General features: G+C 43.7%; 1 protein-coding gene across 1 annotated transcript in view; it reads right to left on the bottom strand.

The window, feature by feature from the left end:
• GTF2A2 (general transcription factor IIA subunit 2) overlaps positions 1 to 16426 on the bottom strand; it is a 122156-nt gene that overhangs the window by 81365 nt on the left and 24365 nt on the right. Inside the window, exon 2 of the mRNA XM_078685155.1 lies at positions 5839 to 5977. Within this exon, the coding sequence (XP_078541281.1) occupies positions 5839 to 5910 (72 nt within the window). The 5' untranslated portion in view covers positions 5911 to 5977. The remainder of the gene's footprint in view (positions 1 to 5838; positions 5978 to 16426) is intronic.

Below are 16426 nucleotides of genomic sequence, written 5' to 3'. Positions count from 1 at the left end.
GCACCCAACAAAAACATTCTGAAGTTTTCACCCACCCAAAGACACAGAAGTAGCTCTCTTTCAGTTAAAGAATAATTCTGTTCTGTTGGATTAGCGGACATTTCACAGCTTGGCAAACACATTCTTGACACCGGAATATGCCCCTTGGTGACTGCGGTCTTTATTAGGTACTGTTTCCACCTCCATTACCCGCTTCCCCAGCTTCCTCCCAAGGGGCATTTTGCCACCTCCAACTGTTTAATTAGGCACTGTAGTGCAAGCAGGAAAATGTCAGTCTGCAAAATAAAAGCAGTACAATGTCTAAATACAGTTCTGCTGATCTCAATATCTACTCAATACAGCTCACTTCTTATCTCTGTCACACTCCAACAGTATCGCTACTATACAACAATTACTTGCATCCATACGTACGATACACTCCCTCAAGGACAAATGGTTTCAAACACGGTGCCTGAGCAATTTCCCTCAATTTCTACAAAAACACAATCTTGACTCTCATGCCAACAAAATTGCATTTTATTTTTTTTACAGGTTCTCCAATATCTCGCCTTTATCAGTATAGTCCTCAACAAATGTAGAATATAATACAGTTCACCCCAAGAACGATACTAACGGTTCTTTGGATGATACACTAGTGCTTACACAATAGTGCGGTCATGAACCATCTTGGGTTTAATTCCATTTGGCCTGTACCTGCGTCCAACCTTCCGCAGATGGCCAATCCCTGCAGGACATAGCCTGCAACAATCTGCGAAGGATTTGGCTGCACTGTCTTGCTTCTGGCCAGCCCATGCACCCAAATCACGATGAGCAGCCTAGGCCCACTGTGCACAGACTACAGCCATACACAGCCGGGGTCAGCTGTAGAGCCTGGCACTCAACTGTGAGGGCAGCCAACTTATGCTGTTCATTGCCAAGTGGTGTTAGTTGGAGGGCCTGGTCTCTTGCAAGGCCCTGCGTCCTACCCTTCGCAGACAGTAAACCTCTGGTGCACGCAGCCTTTCTCCGTAAGCTTTGTGGGTTGGTTGTAGGCCTGGATCTCAGCCAACACCCTCTTCTCACTTCAGCACATGCAGACAACCACCACATGTGACTGTTGGCTAAGCCCAGCATTGGTACTCTAAATCCTGAAGCCCAGGAGGGTCCATGAAGCCAGCACTGGATACCGTAAAAAGGTGGGGTAGAAGGGGGGGAGAGGGGGTTAAGGTTCATATTTTTGGAAAGTCAGTGCTGGATTTGCAAATCTGCACAGTCCTGTCCAGATATCTCTAAAATTTAAATTTGTCTATGCCTAACTCAAGCCTCTTCTTAAATGCAAATATTTTTTTTTTAAATGGATGGATTTTCATCAAAACCACCAAAGAATTAAAGTTCTACCTTCACGTCAAATTTGGTGTAGTACCATTCAACAGTTTCTGTACCAAAGAGTCAAGAATTCTATAGGAACTCAAACGGAAAATCTCCCTTTTTTGGAGCTATCCCTTCTTTATATTGGCCCCTACTACACGGATCTGCAAGAAACTTGCCATGAAGAACCCAGAGAGAATGTACCTTAAAAGATTTTATTTAAAAAAAAAATGCATGCAGCTTGGTCAAAAAGTGCCAACGTTAAGAAATCTTTTTGCCTTTCTTATGGAAATGGATTAAACCATAAGTACACTGGTGCTACCTGTATCAGTGTTCTATAGCTAGATCTATACAGAGAGAGACACTAAACGCATTATAAAGCTCGTCACAAATTATAATTTGATTTCACATATGTAACGCCATTTCATTCATATTGGTCAGTGTCCATCAGTAAGGAATGATGGAATACAGAGGTGTATTTACGATATTTACATCATTATTAACGTAGCCAGTTAACAATTCGGCTAGTTAGAACCTGTGAGTGTTGGGGGCCCTAGGTCTTTAATTTACTTTGTCATATTGTTGTTCATTGCTGTTTGCAGGATCACAATGTTGGTTCTACTCGGGGGTCATTTGCTGTAGAAATCAAACTGTTTACTGAGCAAGCCAGCAGTAGGAGATGGATCTCTGCGTGAGTTGGGTGAAAAGCGATGTAGGGGGTGGGAGAGGGATTAAGTTAGCAAGTGGGGCCAGATCGCAGGAACACAATACCTATCAAGATACTCGGAGTCTAACCAGTAGGAGCAACAGTGTCAACATTAGTTCTATCATGGATATGTTGTTCTTAGAATCTGTAGAAAGTCTCCTTCTTGCTACCATGCAGTGAGTTGCTCTAAAGTTCATTGACTCTGAAATGGCTTTGGGTCTCAATCTGACTAAATCTTCCAGCCACTCCAACTTCACTGCATCCCGTATGTCCATAGTATGCTTCTGATCTGTGTTTGGGATCCCAATAGGCGAGGATTAATAGTTAGAAGACACTTGTGATCAACCACACTTTACCTACACATTAATACCTATGCAGCACATCAAGGCATCTGTATCTGTGACCTGAGACTTTAAATTGCAGTTAAAGCACAATAATCCTGCACATCTCTGAGTCCAACATCCTGTCTGGCGTCCAATGAGATGGTATCCACTAACCATCTGGACGCCTACTGTGACTGTGCTACCACAGAGTATAATTGAAGTACATGATCCCATCCCCTCCTTGCTGGGGGATGGTGAGTTTGCAGAGTGCTACTACCCTCTAACTATCCCCACGTATGTCAACTCTATAAAGGAGTCGTTCTTTAAGAAAAGGACCTAGGGTAGGGACATGGGTATGTTGGTAAAATACAGAAGACTATGTAGCACTACCATTTTAGTGAGTGGCATCCTACCATTAAAGGAGAGTGGGAAAGACTTCCTGAAATGTATGCATCCCTTTAACACTCCTAAACTCTTCTCTACATTGGCCTATCACATTCGGAACTATTTGATCAATCTGCAAAATTCGATAGTGAAACAGTGCATCCCGATCGGATGTTTACGGGATTAGTCAATTCTCTCTCCACTGTCAACTCTGGTCTTGTATATAGTTCAGGGACTGACCCAAATACCACCAGCCTGTTAACTGTTGGCATAATTCCCAAATCTATGTACCCGACATAGACCAACAGGTCATCAGCATATAGTGAAACTGTGTCGGCAGTTTAAATGTGGAACGCAATATTTGCCCTCTCTTCAAACAGTGTTTTGCAAGGGGTCCATCAGCAATGGAAAGATCAGTGGGGAGAGAAGCAATTCCAGCCTAGTAACTCTGTGGATTAGGCACGTTTCTGAAATCAGTCGGCCCACAAGAACCTACACCATCATCTGTGCACGTAAAAATGATATCCAATGCCTTATACAATCCCTGGGGACCAGTAATCTCAGTACCACAAACATGCACTTCCAACAAAGACAATGTGAATTGATAGAATAGATTGTGGATATACAGTGAACCTGGAACCTACCTGAACAACACAGGCAGAGCCAGGCATGCCGTTCCAAAACAAGCGCAACCACACTTGCCTTAAACACGCATATGCCTTAATTATGCATGGTTAAGGCATATGCGCGGTCTAGATGCTGTGATGGGCGGGCCCAGGGAGGATCGGGAGAGGGTGCAGTGATGTGCCTGGGGTAGCTTTAGGGGGGTCAGGGTTGTTTTCAGGTCTGGGGGTGGAGTGGCTTTCAGGGCTGGGGGGTCAGGGGTTGCTTTTAGGGCTCAAGGGGGATTGTTTTTAGGTCTTGCGGGAGTCCAGGATAGTTTTTAGGGCGTTAGGATTGCAGCATAGTGATTAGGGCTAGGGGGGCAGTTTTTAGGGTCAGGGGGAATTGGAGAGGTTTTTAGGGCACAGGTTAGGGTATTTTTTGTAGGGCTAATGAGGAGTCAGGGTAGTTGTTCGGGCTAAGGGCAGGTGGCTTAGGGTGCGATCTTTACCACACATCCCTATACCAGTCATGCCTTTAACAAGAAATTGATTGAAAAGGCATGCGTGGTAAAGGCATGCGTTGTTCAGGCACATTTGTGGTTTAGGCAGCGTAGTAGAGGCACACCTGGTTTAGCCAGACGTGCCTCTGTCATTCAACCGTCTCCAACACATGAAACAGATGCCTAATACTTGGTGATATGTTGCGTGCCAGGGCAAACACATTCTCATTGGGGTGTATGGCCAATGGTAACTGATCCAGTAAATAATTAGCCAATATCATGTTAACAATTTTATGATGGCTATTCAGAATACTGTATCTAGGTGATCTTTGCCACATTAGGTATATAGATAATTAATGCTTCATGGTCGGAGAGGAGGCGAATGCCGTTCGCTACGAAGAGGTTTGACATCGCTGCAAATCTCCCCATTTCTCCACAATGGGCCCAAATTAGATGCGCAATTCCTTCAACTAGTCGAACTTGAACACCCCACGCCCCACAGTCATTACTGCCATACCCATGACACAATAGATCCTCCAGACACTGAAATGTTTATCCGATGACCTGGGCCCCTGCATACCTGCTATTCCCAGACTTGTGATGGAACAAACGCCCGAGGAAAACACTCCCCTCCTACCTCACCTCCCTCCTACCAAACTACCTGAGATCTGTCCGATCGGGTCTAAACCTTGCTCCCAACAGCTGCCACAGGCAGCTCTTGCAAATTTTCCCTACCCAGTTCTCGTTTACCCCCGGTGTTTAGATTACGGGATACACGCAACAAGTTCCTGTCTCCTTCCCTAATTTTCACCTGGTCCCTCTCACTAACAGATCAGATGACAACTAAGTGTGACTTTGTATTCTCGTTTACTGTGTTTCTTTCTGATACATTGCTTCACTTCCACTATTTACCACAACGATTTGTCTTGTTACATGTGCGGTTTGCAATGAAAAATCCAATACAAATTTTACATAGAAAAAGTTAATTCTTCATGGACAAGTCTGGTAGTCTTGCTTTTCTGACGGCTACAATGTACACACATGTAGAACGGCACTGGGGGCCACCATAAGTCACAAAGAACTCTTCCGATAGCCTGTCGACACCAGTGTTTTTCCTCATAGCCAGCTGAGGGACGAAGATGCACACTGGACTTCTTATATGGTCAATAGGGTTTACAGGGCTACTGCCTGTTCTGGTGAGACTGTCATCAGCTGTGCTTCTGTGGTGTTCTGGTTAATCACTGAATAAGAAGCTTCTGGTCTACCCTCAACCCATTCAGAAGTTGGAGAAATGCAGGGATCCCAACAGAGTCAAGGCTCTTGAATACCTCTGACCTGGTAGCCCATCCATCACAGGGTTGTAGGAGTACAATGACAGTCAAACTGCCCTTTTAAGGGAAGATTTTATTCAAGATTTAAAAGATTTATAAAGTGCACAGCTACCCAACAGAGTTTCCCGGTGCAATCATCACTAGATTTCCCTATCCAGGAAAAGCCATGGGGTCCAACGCCGAGAAACCAATTATTGGTCTCAGTGCATAGGAAGAATACGTCCCACATGTCAGGGGCACGAAATTTAGTTTTTTTTAAAACAAGCGAGTTTACCTAAATAAGCATTGGCTATGTCAGCACAGTTTGTTGCATTGCGTAAAACTACCATACTAGCAGCTGCACTGAAAGCTTTAAAGATTCCTGATCACTAAATCAGGAGAGCAGTCCTCAGCCAAGAGACAGCAGGCCATATCCTCTGCTGATCGCGTGCTCCGCCACCCAACTTTAAATGTCTACCTTAATTACTAATTGAGGGTTGTCTCTTAGCAGACATGGCTACACCAACATGAAAACAGATATTCAACAAGGAAGATATAGGAACGTAGGCTGCAGCAAATGTACGTTACAGGTTCGCTCCTATAGCAGTTATAACACTACTAAGCAATCACTTGTAAGTCATTAGTTACCATGTTTCTTCATACCTGTATAAGTTCATCTAGACTCTCCTGAAGGCTGTTTCCCAAGGTTGTATTTCTGTAGAGCTGATAAGCCATGGTTTAATGGAGTATGAATGTGCTGAACATCTGGAGTTAATTGGGTTCCGCCACACAGCAATGTTACCTAAAGCATTAAAAAAAAGGGGGAAAAAACAGTCCTTGATCTCGATTCTTGCAAATCACAAAACAAGATAACTATTGCTATAATACAACAAAAGGTAAAATGAAAAACACCATTTGGGATACAGAATAAATGGATAGGATTCTGTGTGATGCATATAATAAAGCCGATTCCTTTAGTGTGGGTCTACACACCTGTACTTGCTGTGGCATATGACACCTGGGTGACCAACCTACTACGGAAGGGAAATCCAATAAAAGAAAGTAAGGATGTAACAGCAGGTCCTGAACTAAAGGTACCTACCAAAGTCTTTATACCTCTTTGGGTATCAGACTGTCAAATTTGATGGTACACCAATGGAACCTAGTTGTAGGGGGAGAGAGAAGGCCCCAGCACCAAAATAGCTTTCAAACGGCCTTGCCAGTAAAAGACGCATTACGTGCTGGCTAAAAATAAACATCTTCATAAAACAGAAGCAGCCAGTAGGAAAACGTCTAAACATTTGGCTGATACACTTTTTGGGAACTTATGCCCCTGTGCTCAAGGTCCCGTAATATATGGGAACCGTTCCTGGACTGGGCCCGGGCCGGCCTGAGTCTCCTGAACTTGCACACCTAGCAATCTCAGATGCTCGGCTTGCTTGCTATAGTCAAATTTGGTTCCCCTTACGATCTCTGTCCTCCACATATCATACAGTGGCCGCTAGTGAAGTTTGAAAGTAGTGAGCGTAAAAGTTCAAGATGAGTGACCTGTAACTATCAAGCATAGCGAGCAAGCTCGACCATCTTAAAGTGGGGTCGGTGGAGTTCTTTCCCCCCTCCCCGAGAACATTTTGAAAAAAGAGTGGGTAAATGGTGCATTTTCAAACAAATCTGAGAAAGCAAGAAAGTTAATAAGGCAATTACGAAAGTGTAGTTATGTAAAGAGATTTCATATGATAATGAGGTAGCATTTTACATCTCTAATGTACAGGGAATAATCACACATTGTATTCTTTATGTTATAGATGCACTAAATATAAAAAGCAATATTTTTTGTTTAGTATTTTTTACTGACTGCAGCAGGCTATTTAAAAATATTTTAGTCAGGACTCCGAATGCAAGTCAGGCCTATTAGCTAAGTCAATGTTTCGTGTGTCCTGTGGACTTTGCTTGTGTATCCGTGAACATGTGGGTGAGGAGTGAAACGTATAACCTGAACTTCATAGTGACTGTATGGCAAAACTGTACACGCAATTTATGGTTCAGCAGCATCCAATTGTATCAATAGTATCCCAGTATCCCTATGCATTTCGGGACGTAGCCCTTCGTCAGGGGATAATTTACAATCTGAAAGTAAAGAGCTTAGTATCAGGAGGGGGAGCTATCCACCACAATATATATACATCACTGAATAATAACAGGTCAAAGAAACAACCAGGTAGACGTCCAAACCAGTGGGTTAATGTTAAAGGTGGGTGTCTCAGTGAATAGGATAAAGAACAACACCAAAGAAAATAGACTCCAAGAGCAACCAAAGGTAAGCATAATACAGTCGAACCTGAGTTTGAGTGCATTAGTATGAAAGCCACGTGGTGTAATGGTTCAAAAACGGTTCTGGTCACTCTGAATAAAACAGATCCACACTTAAACAAAAGAAAACCGTGCAACCGTAAAGCCCATAAAAAACAAACGGAGTACACAATGTGAAAACCATGAGAGCGTGGCCCGTGATGGAGATCGGCGGTGAGGTAAACCCCAATACAGCGGGTCGCATTGTCCAAAGCATGCCCGTATAGGTGAACAGAGAGGAAATAGTCCAAGTCAAAAGCTTACCAGATAAACAGCGTTAGAGCAACACCTAACCGATTTTAGTTCGTAGGTTGGCGTGCCGTGCAGAAACACGGAAGTAAATGAAGGTGAAGAAAATGGAAGACGCACCAAGGTAAAAGAGGAAAAACAATCTACTAATGAAATCGTGGCGGGTAAACAATATAAAGCGAAGCCCCAAAACGGGCTTCAAAATATAAATTACGGAAAGTGTGTGACAGTTGATAATGTATAATACATATGAAATATAGAAAACGGTAAACGGAGTATGTGACCTCGTAACGGCGGCCATCTTGGAATGGTCTTTCAAACCAAAGGTTTCATCATCAATTATGAACGAAGATAGATAAACAATACAGAAACGTTATGGAACCAAAGTGTATAATGCAATAAATAACACTAATATAATATAAACCACAGTGTGAACTAACCTACGCTGAGCCGCTCACCCAAGTTGTAGTAAACAACAGAGTCTTGACCTCCTTCGTGTTGGGGCGGGGTACCCGACAGGGTTGCCCGCCGTCCCGCCTTCTTTCCTCTCTGGCTATGGAGCTCCTTGCGGCTTGGTTGCGTTGGGAGCCTTCGATTAGGGGTCTGCAGTGGTCTCATGCTTGGGAGGACCGCATTTCTCTATATGCTGATGATATTTTGCTTTACTTGGCCTCTCCCCGCAAATCACTTATAGTGGTTTTTGATGTCCTGGCATCCTTTGGGAGGAACTCCGGGCTTTCGATTAACTGGAAGAAGTCGGTCCTGTTTGTATTAAAGGGTGATCCCCCAGTACCTCCTAGAAACTGTCCCATAGGAGTTAGGGCTGAGGGGTTTAAATACCTTGGAATTTTCATGTCCCTAGAATCCTCAGTCAGATATTCTCGAAATCTTCTTCCCCCTCTTAGGCGGCTTCGGAGTGACGTTTCCAACTGGAAGAGGCTTCCTCTTTCGCTGCTGGGTAGAGCTGCCCTCTTTAAAATGATGGCTCTCCCAAGTTTTCTTTACACCCTGCAAAATACCTTGGATGTAGTCCCGTCAAGTTACTTCTGTGAAATTGAAAGCCTACAGCGGAACTTGTTGTGGGAGGGTAGGCCGCGAATTGCACTAAATAAACTGACCCTCTCTTGGTATGACAGAGGCATCTCTCTCCCAGATATCAAAAGGGATTATTGGGCGGCCCACCTGGCAGCGATTAACCACTGCACCTATGGCCGAGTTGATGACCCGGGCTATGTTTAGTGGGTCCCACTAAACACTCTATGCATATTTGGCATGTGGCCACGGGCTCCTTAGGCTGGAAAAATAGATTGACTAGGACAACCCCATTATGGGATTCCGAACAGCTTGGTAATTTATAGAAGACGAAGGGCTTTGACAAGTGGGAACTCATTGGCATCTCCACAGTTGGAGATATCTGGGGGAAAGGGAAGATCAAATCGTACGAGGAACTGCAAAAGAATATAAACTCGCATACTCAGAGTACTTTCGGTATGGACAAATTCGGCATTCTCTCCGCTCGGCCCTGCCTGGTGAGACAGAACCCTCAGAGGCTTCCCCTCTGGAGGATAGAATATTAGATGGGCACCTTCCTGATAAGACAATTTCTTTAATATACAGAAAACTGATCAATCACAGGTCTGACTCCCTTCAAGCCTTACGAGATAAGTGGGTGCAGGACAGCTTAGAGCTGGATGAGGAAGACTGGCAGACAGCGGTGTCCTCACCTAGGGAGGTTGCAATTCCAGCTCGCCTCCGACTGGTGCAACTTAAGGTTTTACATAGAATTAACCTTACGGGAACTAGAATGGTACACATAGGGCTTTCAGACGCGGGACTATGTAAAAGGCAGTGCGGTACCTTCATGCATATTATCTGGGAGTGTGAGTGGGTAACCACCTATTGGAGTAGCATACATAACATCATACATGAAGTACTTGGAGTTTCCCTGTCTCCCAGGCAAGGAGGTGTTGGCTTAACATATGGGAGCCCACGGACTTAAACACTTCGCAGACACAATGGGTCACGCTATGCTATAGGATTGCCAAGCGAAATATTGGCCAGTTGTGGGGAGCAGAGCAGCCCCCTTCCGTGGAGGGGTGGGAAAGCGATATGGATTGGTCTATATTTAGAGAAAAAAACACGTACCTGGCTAGAGGACGCCCTCGGAAGTTGTCATTGATGTGGGGGCCTAGGAACAGTTACAGGGGAGAGATTTGTACACCACCCAGGATTGCTGTACCGGAAGATTCCCCCCCCCGTGAAGTTCCAATGTAACTAAGTGTTGTATCTCCTGTATCCCACGATGTATGCTCAGCTGCTGTGATTGACCCTCTGTACTGTATGCTATTGCTGATGTTTGTGTTAATAAAAAGAAATATAAAAAAAGCGAAAAACATAACATCATAGCATAAACATGAAGGGGGCGACTTTCATTAGGAATAAGCTACAGGAGTGACCCATACCTTCTCATTATAGCATTCTTTCATGTTACTAATTGGTACCTTAATCAGAAGTGCCGAGAAGCTAATGTGTAAAGCTTTGGAAACACTTCTTAAGCTACAGACAAGTTAGATAATATGCCTAGAGATTATTCAGCTAGTAACGAGTGTAATAGAAATCTTATAAAATAACATGAAACGAACGTTTGGAACAATATTACATAACAAAATATAATGAACATAATGCAACATACCATCATGTAAATCAAAATAATGTAAAATGAAATGCACCATAAAATAACACATTTTAAACAATTTAACCTGAAATTTCTAAAGTTTTAGCAGGCTGAAGTTATCACGAACACCATATTCCCGAGCAAACTTATTTTACAGATGATTATACTGTAGAACTTGAATCGAAGTGCTTTAATTAAGACAAGGAGCCAGTATACATCGCTTAGTTAACTTTAAGCAATGTTCTGCCACAAGTAATTTCATTCCATTGCAAAATGTGCAATGCCGTACCACGCTGCTATTTGCTTTGAGTGAGAGGCGGTAATTTCTTCAATCATTTCCTTTTATACAGGCACTGTGCCCTTATCTAAAAAAATCTATACAATTCCATTGAAACAAAACCTCCGGTGCGAAGGCAGGGCATCACCTTATTTATACTCTCACCCCAATCGTAAAAGAGTGAAATAAAAACCTGTTGTGTGATAACGTTTTTAAACATGTAAATTTGCCAATAGCTCGGTTCTCTTACCTTGGAAGTCTGCTGTGCTTTGGAAGCTGCCCGCGCATGTCTGTTCCCACTGGCCTGGGCAGAGCAACCATCAGCACCAGGCCTTGTCTGCACGCGGCCTGCCCTTACCAGACTCAGACTGTCCGGGCTATATAGCCTCTGGTCCGACTCTGAAGAAACAACACCCAGCAGCAGCAGGACCAGTCTTCCCCAATTCCCACACAGGCTGCAAAGTCGTCGCAGGGGCACATTGACTCTTGGCACGCAGCCCTGCGGCCTGCCCAAACATCAAGTTCAGGGGTATCTCACATCTGTGGGTCACAACATCTTTGGAAGCCTTGCTTCTCAAAGTAAGTTAAAGTATAATTACCAGTAGTGAATGACTCGCAATCACTAGGTCGACTAGTGGCAGAGAAGAGTGAACACTCCCATCATCTAACTTGCTGCCTCTTGTCAGAGGCGTGCATAGAGGAACCTAAACATTGCTCGCTTGCTGAATAAAAAGCATGAGAGCAGGTCGAGGAGTGGCTAGATCAGGCACTGGCAATGCTCCTTAGAAGACTTGGGGGGGATGTGTCTGTAAAACCCCGGGATCCTAACATTGCGAAGTCTGGCAAGGGTTCAAGTGACCAGATTGGGCTGCGCACAGCAAGGCACCCGTCCATCCTGACATGCGGATTTCACCCTAAAACCAAGCTGAACCAGACCACCTATGTCATGTCAATCATCATAAGCTCCACCCCCTCCCTCCCAACCCCACTCGAAACAGCAATAGGCAAACTCCTTGAACTCTGCAGGGCCTTGCCACCGATATGCTGAAATGGATTCTGAAGACTTTATGGGGCTACCTGGGAGCAACAAAACAGGAGGCAACACCCCTGCGCCCCAATAAAGAAGTCGGCCTGTTCTAACAAAGAAGTGAAAATGATCTGCCACCAAGGCAAGCCCAGTAAACTTTAGGTAGCCAAGCAGATGGAACAGAGGAATCAAGAAGGAAGCTAAAGGGGCTTAATTTGCATTAGGCCTAGTAGATCAATTGGGATACCTTAAACTGGATGCGCTTTGGCATCGAAAGTCAGAGATGGTCATGTAAAGTGAAATGTGTGACGAACACGGAAGATTAAAGGTGAGACACATAGATGCATGTTGTCTAATTGAGATGAGCAAGAGTAGAAGCTGGTCGACCAAGATATACTTAGTTGCAGTTAGTGTCAGGGGCTGCAGACAGATTGTCTAGAATGAAACAAGGGTGGAATACTGGTTGATGGGAATCCAGAAGGTGGTTAGGTTCCAGGAGTTGGAAGTTGATTTCTTTTTCTTTTAATTGGCAGCTCCAGGTGACAGAAGAGTTCAGAGTGTTTTTTTAGTTTGGTTTTTTTAACACAAAAAAGGAACAGTGAGAGCTAATAGAAAATGCATATGTCATATTTGTACTTTTTATGCAGGGTGATTCGAGTTTATGCACGTCTCCACTCTTGCATAAATGCACTGCTGCAGATTTATAATCTGGAAATGTCAATGGGAAAAAGATCACCAGTGCTCTTAATTATATCCATAAATAGTGGTGAAACATTGCATAGGCACCAGAACTGCCAATATAATCAGATGACAGAAGGAGCAGGCAGGTTTAACTGCACCATGTAAAAGGCATCTGCTGTGTCGGAAGAGTAAATGTAAACACTGCAAGACGTTCATTATCCAAGGTTTAAGACGGCAAAAAAATGGGCCGTCGCATATATTCTCATAATTATATATGCTTTCCTTCAACCTGTAACGCAGTACATAAGTCATTGTTAATTATTAAAGCAAACCTGTTCTCCATTGACTACTAGCCACAGCCTTTCATAAACTTCAAATTAGTTGGCTAAATTAGGCATTCTGACACAGCTAACCAAGTGTTGCATTTTTATTTATTTATTTATAAAGTTTTATATAGCGCTAGGTAGACCAGTGGGTATCAGAGCGCTTTACATACACAAAGGAAAAGAAAAAGAATTGCATGAATGCAGGACGCTACATGAATACATAGCGGCTCTGAAAATTGATGTGCCATTTTCTTGCATGCTAACTGAAAAACTATACTTGCCTCCCAACTTAATACAAACTGGTTGAAATTAGCCGATCTTTTTTCCCCCTGAAACAACGTAAAAGGCATGTTAAGGTCCCAATTTTGACTTGTGAAGCAACATGCAGAAAACATTGCAAACTGCAACAGTAATTGTGGTATTCTCGATAGTTGAACGAAAATTACAACACAAAAAGAAAACCTGTAACTTCATGTACCCCTACTGCTCAACTCCATCTGTCAGGAAAGACCAATTTGCCTTGAGCACCTAATAGTTCCTATCTGTGACGTTGTCTTGAAGATACAGGTGCGGACTAGAGTATATTATTCCAGATTAGGGGGCCGTTAATGACAGCCATCTAACCCAGCAATCACTGGCCATGGATAAACTAAATGGATTTTCTGTGAAATGGTCCAAGATAGACCCGGTAGTTATCAGTGGCAATGTTATATCAAAAACCCTTCCTTGGATAACCAACTGCCTGGCAGAGGACTCCCCACCTCAGTTGATTTTAACTAGTTTTTTTAGAGATTTTATTAGTAATGCGGTCTGAGCTATTCCGCAACCACAAACTTGGTATTCAGGGATCTCTGAGATGGTTTGACACAGCTTGTCGTAAAGCCCTATCGGCATTAAAAAAGGCACTACATAACAGAAATAGAAACCCAACGGAGATAGTTAAACTAAGAAAGATCTATAAAGTGGCTCAACAAAATTGTAAAAAGGAGCTAAAGAAAAACTTATGGGCCCAACTTCACGAAAGCTGCCTAAATAAAGACAGCTCTCAGTTTTGGCGTGTCGTCAAGTCACCCTTTCTAACTAATGCTAACGCGCCACAGCACCTTGAGGTGGCTGTGCCTGCTGACGTGTGGGTGACCCATTTCTCAAAAATATTCGGGGATCCTCAGTTGATACTATAAAAACGGCCAATCCAGTAGATGACCCCGCTAAGACACAGGTTTATCCCATCGAATTATCCTTTAGCCTTAGCGAGGTCATTCAAGCATTAACATCCTCCAAATCTGGCAAGGCACCTGGCCCTGATGGAGTCCCTGTAGATATCTTTTTAAATAACATAGAATTGTGGTCTCCTGTCGTCACCCAGGTGAAGGCGGCGGTCTCGAAAATTGGCCTCATAGATTCCTGGTCCTCCTCCATTTTACTACCCATCTTCAAAAAGGGGGATCGTAACAACCCTGCCTGTTACAGACCCATTTCCCTCCTGGATTCCCTGGGGAAAGTTGCCGGGCGCCTAATCCTGGAACGTCTCCTGGATTGGGCGTCTGAGAATAACATCATGACCGACCTACAGTACGGGTTCCAGGAGGGACTTGGCACAGTCGAACAGGCATTAAACTTAACTCTTTTAATAGGTAAATATGCCGGAGCTAAGTGCGGCAACCTATATATAGTGTATGTCGACCTCAGCTCTGCTTTCGACTGTGTGATCCATTCCAAGCTGTGGTCCATTCTTACTGAACTAGGGCTGGACCCTCCTCTTATCAAATTTCTCCGCAAGCTCTATTCTGACGCTACAGTCTGCGTAAGATACGGGCTACGCGGTGAACTAACATCCTTATTTACAATAAACAGAGGAGTAAGGCAAGGGTGTGTCCTGGCCCCCTTCCTGTTCAACCTCTATACCAACGGGGTTGAGACGGCCATGCTGGAGGGAGGCCAGGACCTACCATCTATTAATCACCGTCCAATCCCCGCCTTATTATATGCGGATGATTCTGTCATCCTAGCAAGGACATTAACGCAGTTGCAAAAGCAACTAGATAAATATTGCCAGTTTATGCTCTCCTTGGGGCTAAAAGTTAATAAGAGTAAGATCTATGTTATGCACTTTGGTCCCAAGGCGAAGAAACCCAAATCCATCTTTATTGAACAGGTCAGATTGGAGCGTGCTAGACAATACCCTTACTTAGGCATTTTAATGGATGATCAGTTAGATTGGAAAGCAGGAGTTGCAAGTAAAAAAATGCTCTTTCAAAGAGCAACTTCAGCTCTTGTTTCATTCTCAAGAAAATTGGGTAAACCGGCCCCAAAAGAGCTGCTCAAAATTTACCATGCAGAATGCCACAGTGTAGCAACATACGGTGCTGGCGTTTGGGGCTACGCTTCTGTAGACAGATTACAACTGGTCCAAAATGGGTTCCTAAAATACATCCTGGCACTTCCCCATAGTGCTCCAATATACGGTTCCCATATCGAGCTGGGTATCGATTACATTATTGACAATATCAGATGCCAGCCGATTCTTTTATGGCACCGTATTTGGACCAAACCCCAATGCCATCTAACCCACTCCCTACTACAAGACTGTCTATCCTTGGTGAAATGGAAAAAAATCCCATGGCTTCTCTATGTTTCCAACTTCCTAACAGATCTGAATTGTGCTTTATACTTCACCGAACCATCGACTCTGTTAGATACCAGTAGAAAGGCGTTGAAAGCTCTCTGTCTAAATCATCTGAGAGACCTCTGCCTTTTAAACGAAGTTTCTAAGCCAACAAATGTGCACATTTTGACGGTCCAAACCTCCCTAGGTATTCAGCCTTATCTAACATTCTTTCTGACTAATCATGAAAAATTTGTCTTAACGAGGTTTCGTTTCAACTCTTTTTTCCGCCTTGTTACCTTCCCTAAGGTGCTAAACTGGTCACATGACTTGGCAAAGTGTCCGTGTGATGGTGTATCACCACAATCGACCATCCACCTTACTTTGTACTGTCCTTACTACGAACAAACTCGCAGACGCTGGATCATCCCACTCCTTCGAAAAATGGGGCTGAGAACATGTCGGCCAGCTTATCTGGCACTCCAGATGTTAGACACACCACATGTAGCCAAATTTGTAGCTCTTTTTCTAAAATCATGTTTGAGAATGCGTTGTAACATAGGGCTTTCTTCATCTTGATGTACTGTTAATTGCCGGCCTCTGATCATTTTTGAAATTGTTGTCCTTTAGTTATGTCCTAATTATTAGCTTGTTTTTTCTTTTAATTGTATTATAAACCTGTGTTTTTACATTACTTATTCGATTTTGTAAATGTACTTTTTATGATTCAACAGAACGTTGATCGAATAAAAGTTTTTGAAACGAAACGACTGGTTACTCACCGGTAATATTCATTACTCCGAGTCGTAGCCCTCCCCGTACCAGTCCTAACTACTTGAGCATAGCTCCTCACACCAGAAACTCCCAAGCAACTTAAAACCCATTCCTACCCTCCAGGCCACACCCATACCCTGAGGCATGTAACCCTGTGACCTGCCAATCAACAACTTGTACCTAACAAGCACAAGAAGCCGAACAGGGAGGGAGGGATGGGAACCTAGACTGGGACGGGGAGGGCTATGACTCGGAGTAATGAACATTACCGGTGAGTAACCGGTCACTA

This window comes from Lissotriton helveticus, chromosome 3_2 (genome assembly GCF_964261635.1).
Source record: "Lissotriton helveticus chromosome 3_2, aLisHel1.1, whole genome shotgun sequence".
Lineage (NCBI taxonomy): Eukaryota > Metazoa > Chordata > Amphibia > Caudata > Salamandridae > Lissotriton > Lissotriton helveticus.
Note: the sequence above shows the minus strand (reverse complement) of the source record. Positions and strands in the feature narration are given on the sequence as shown.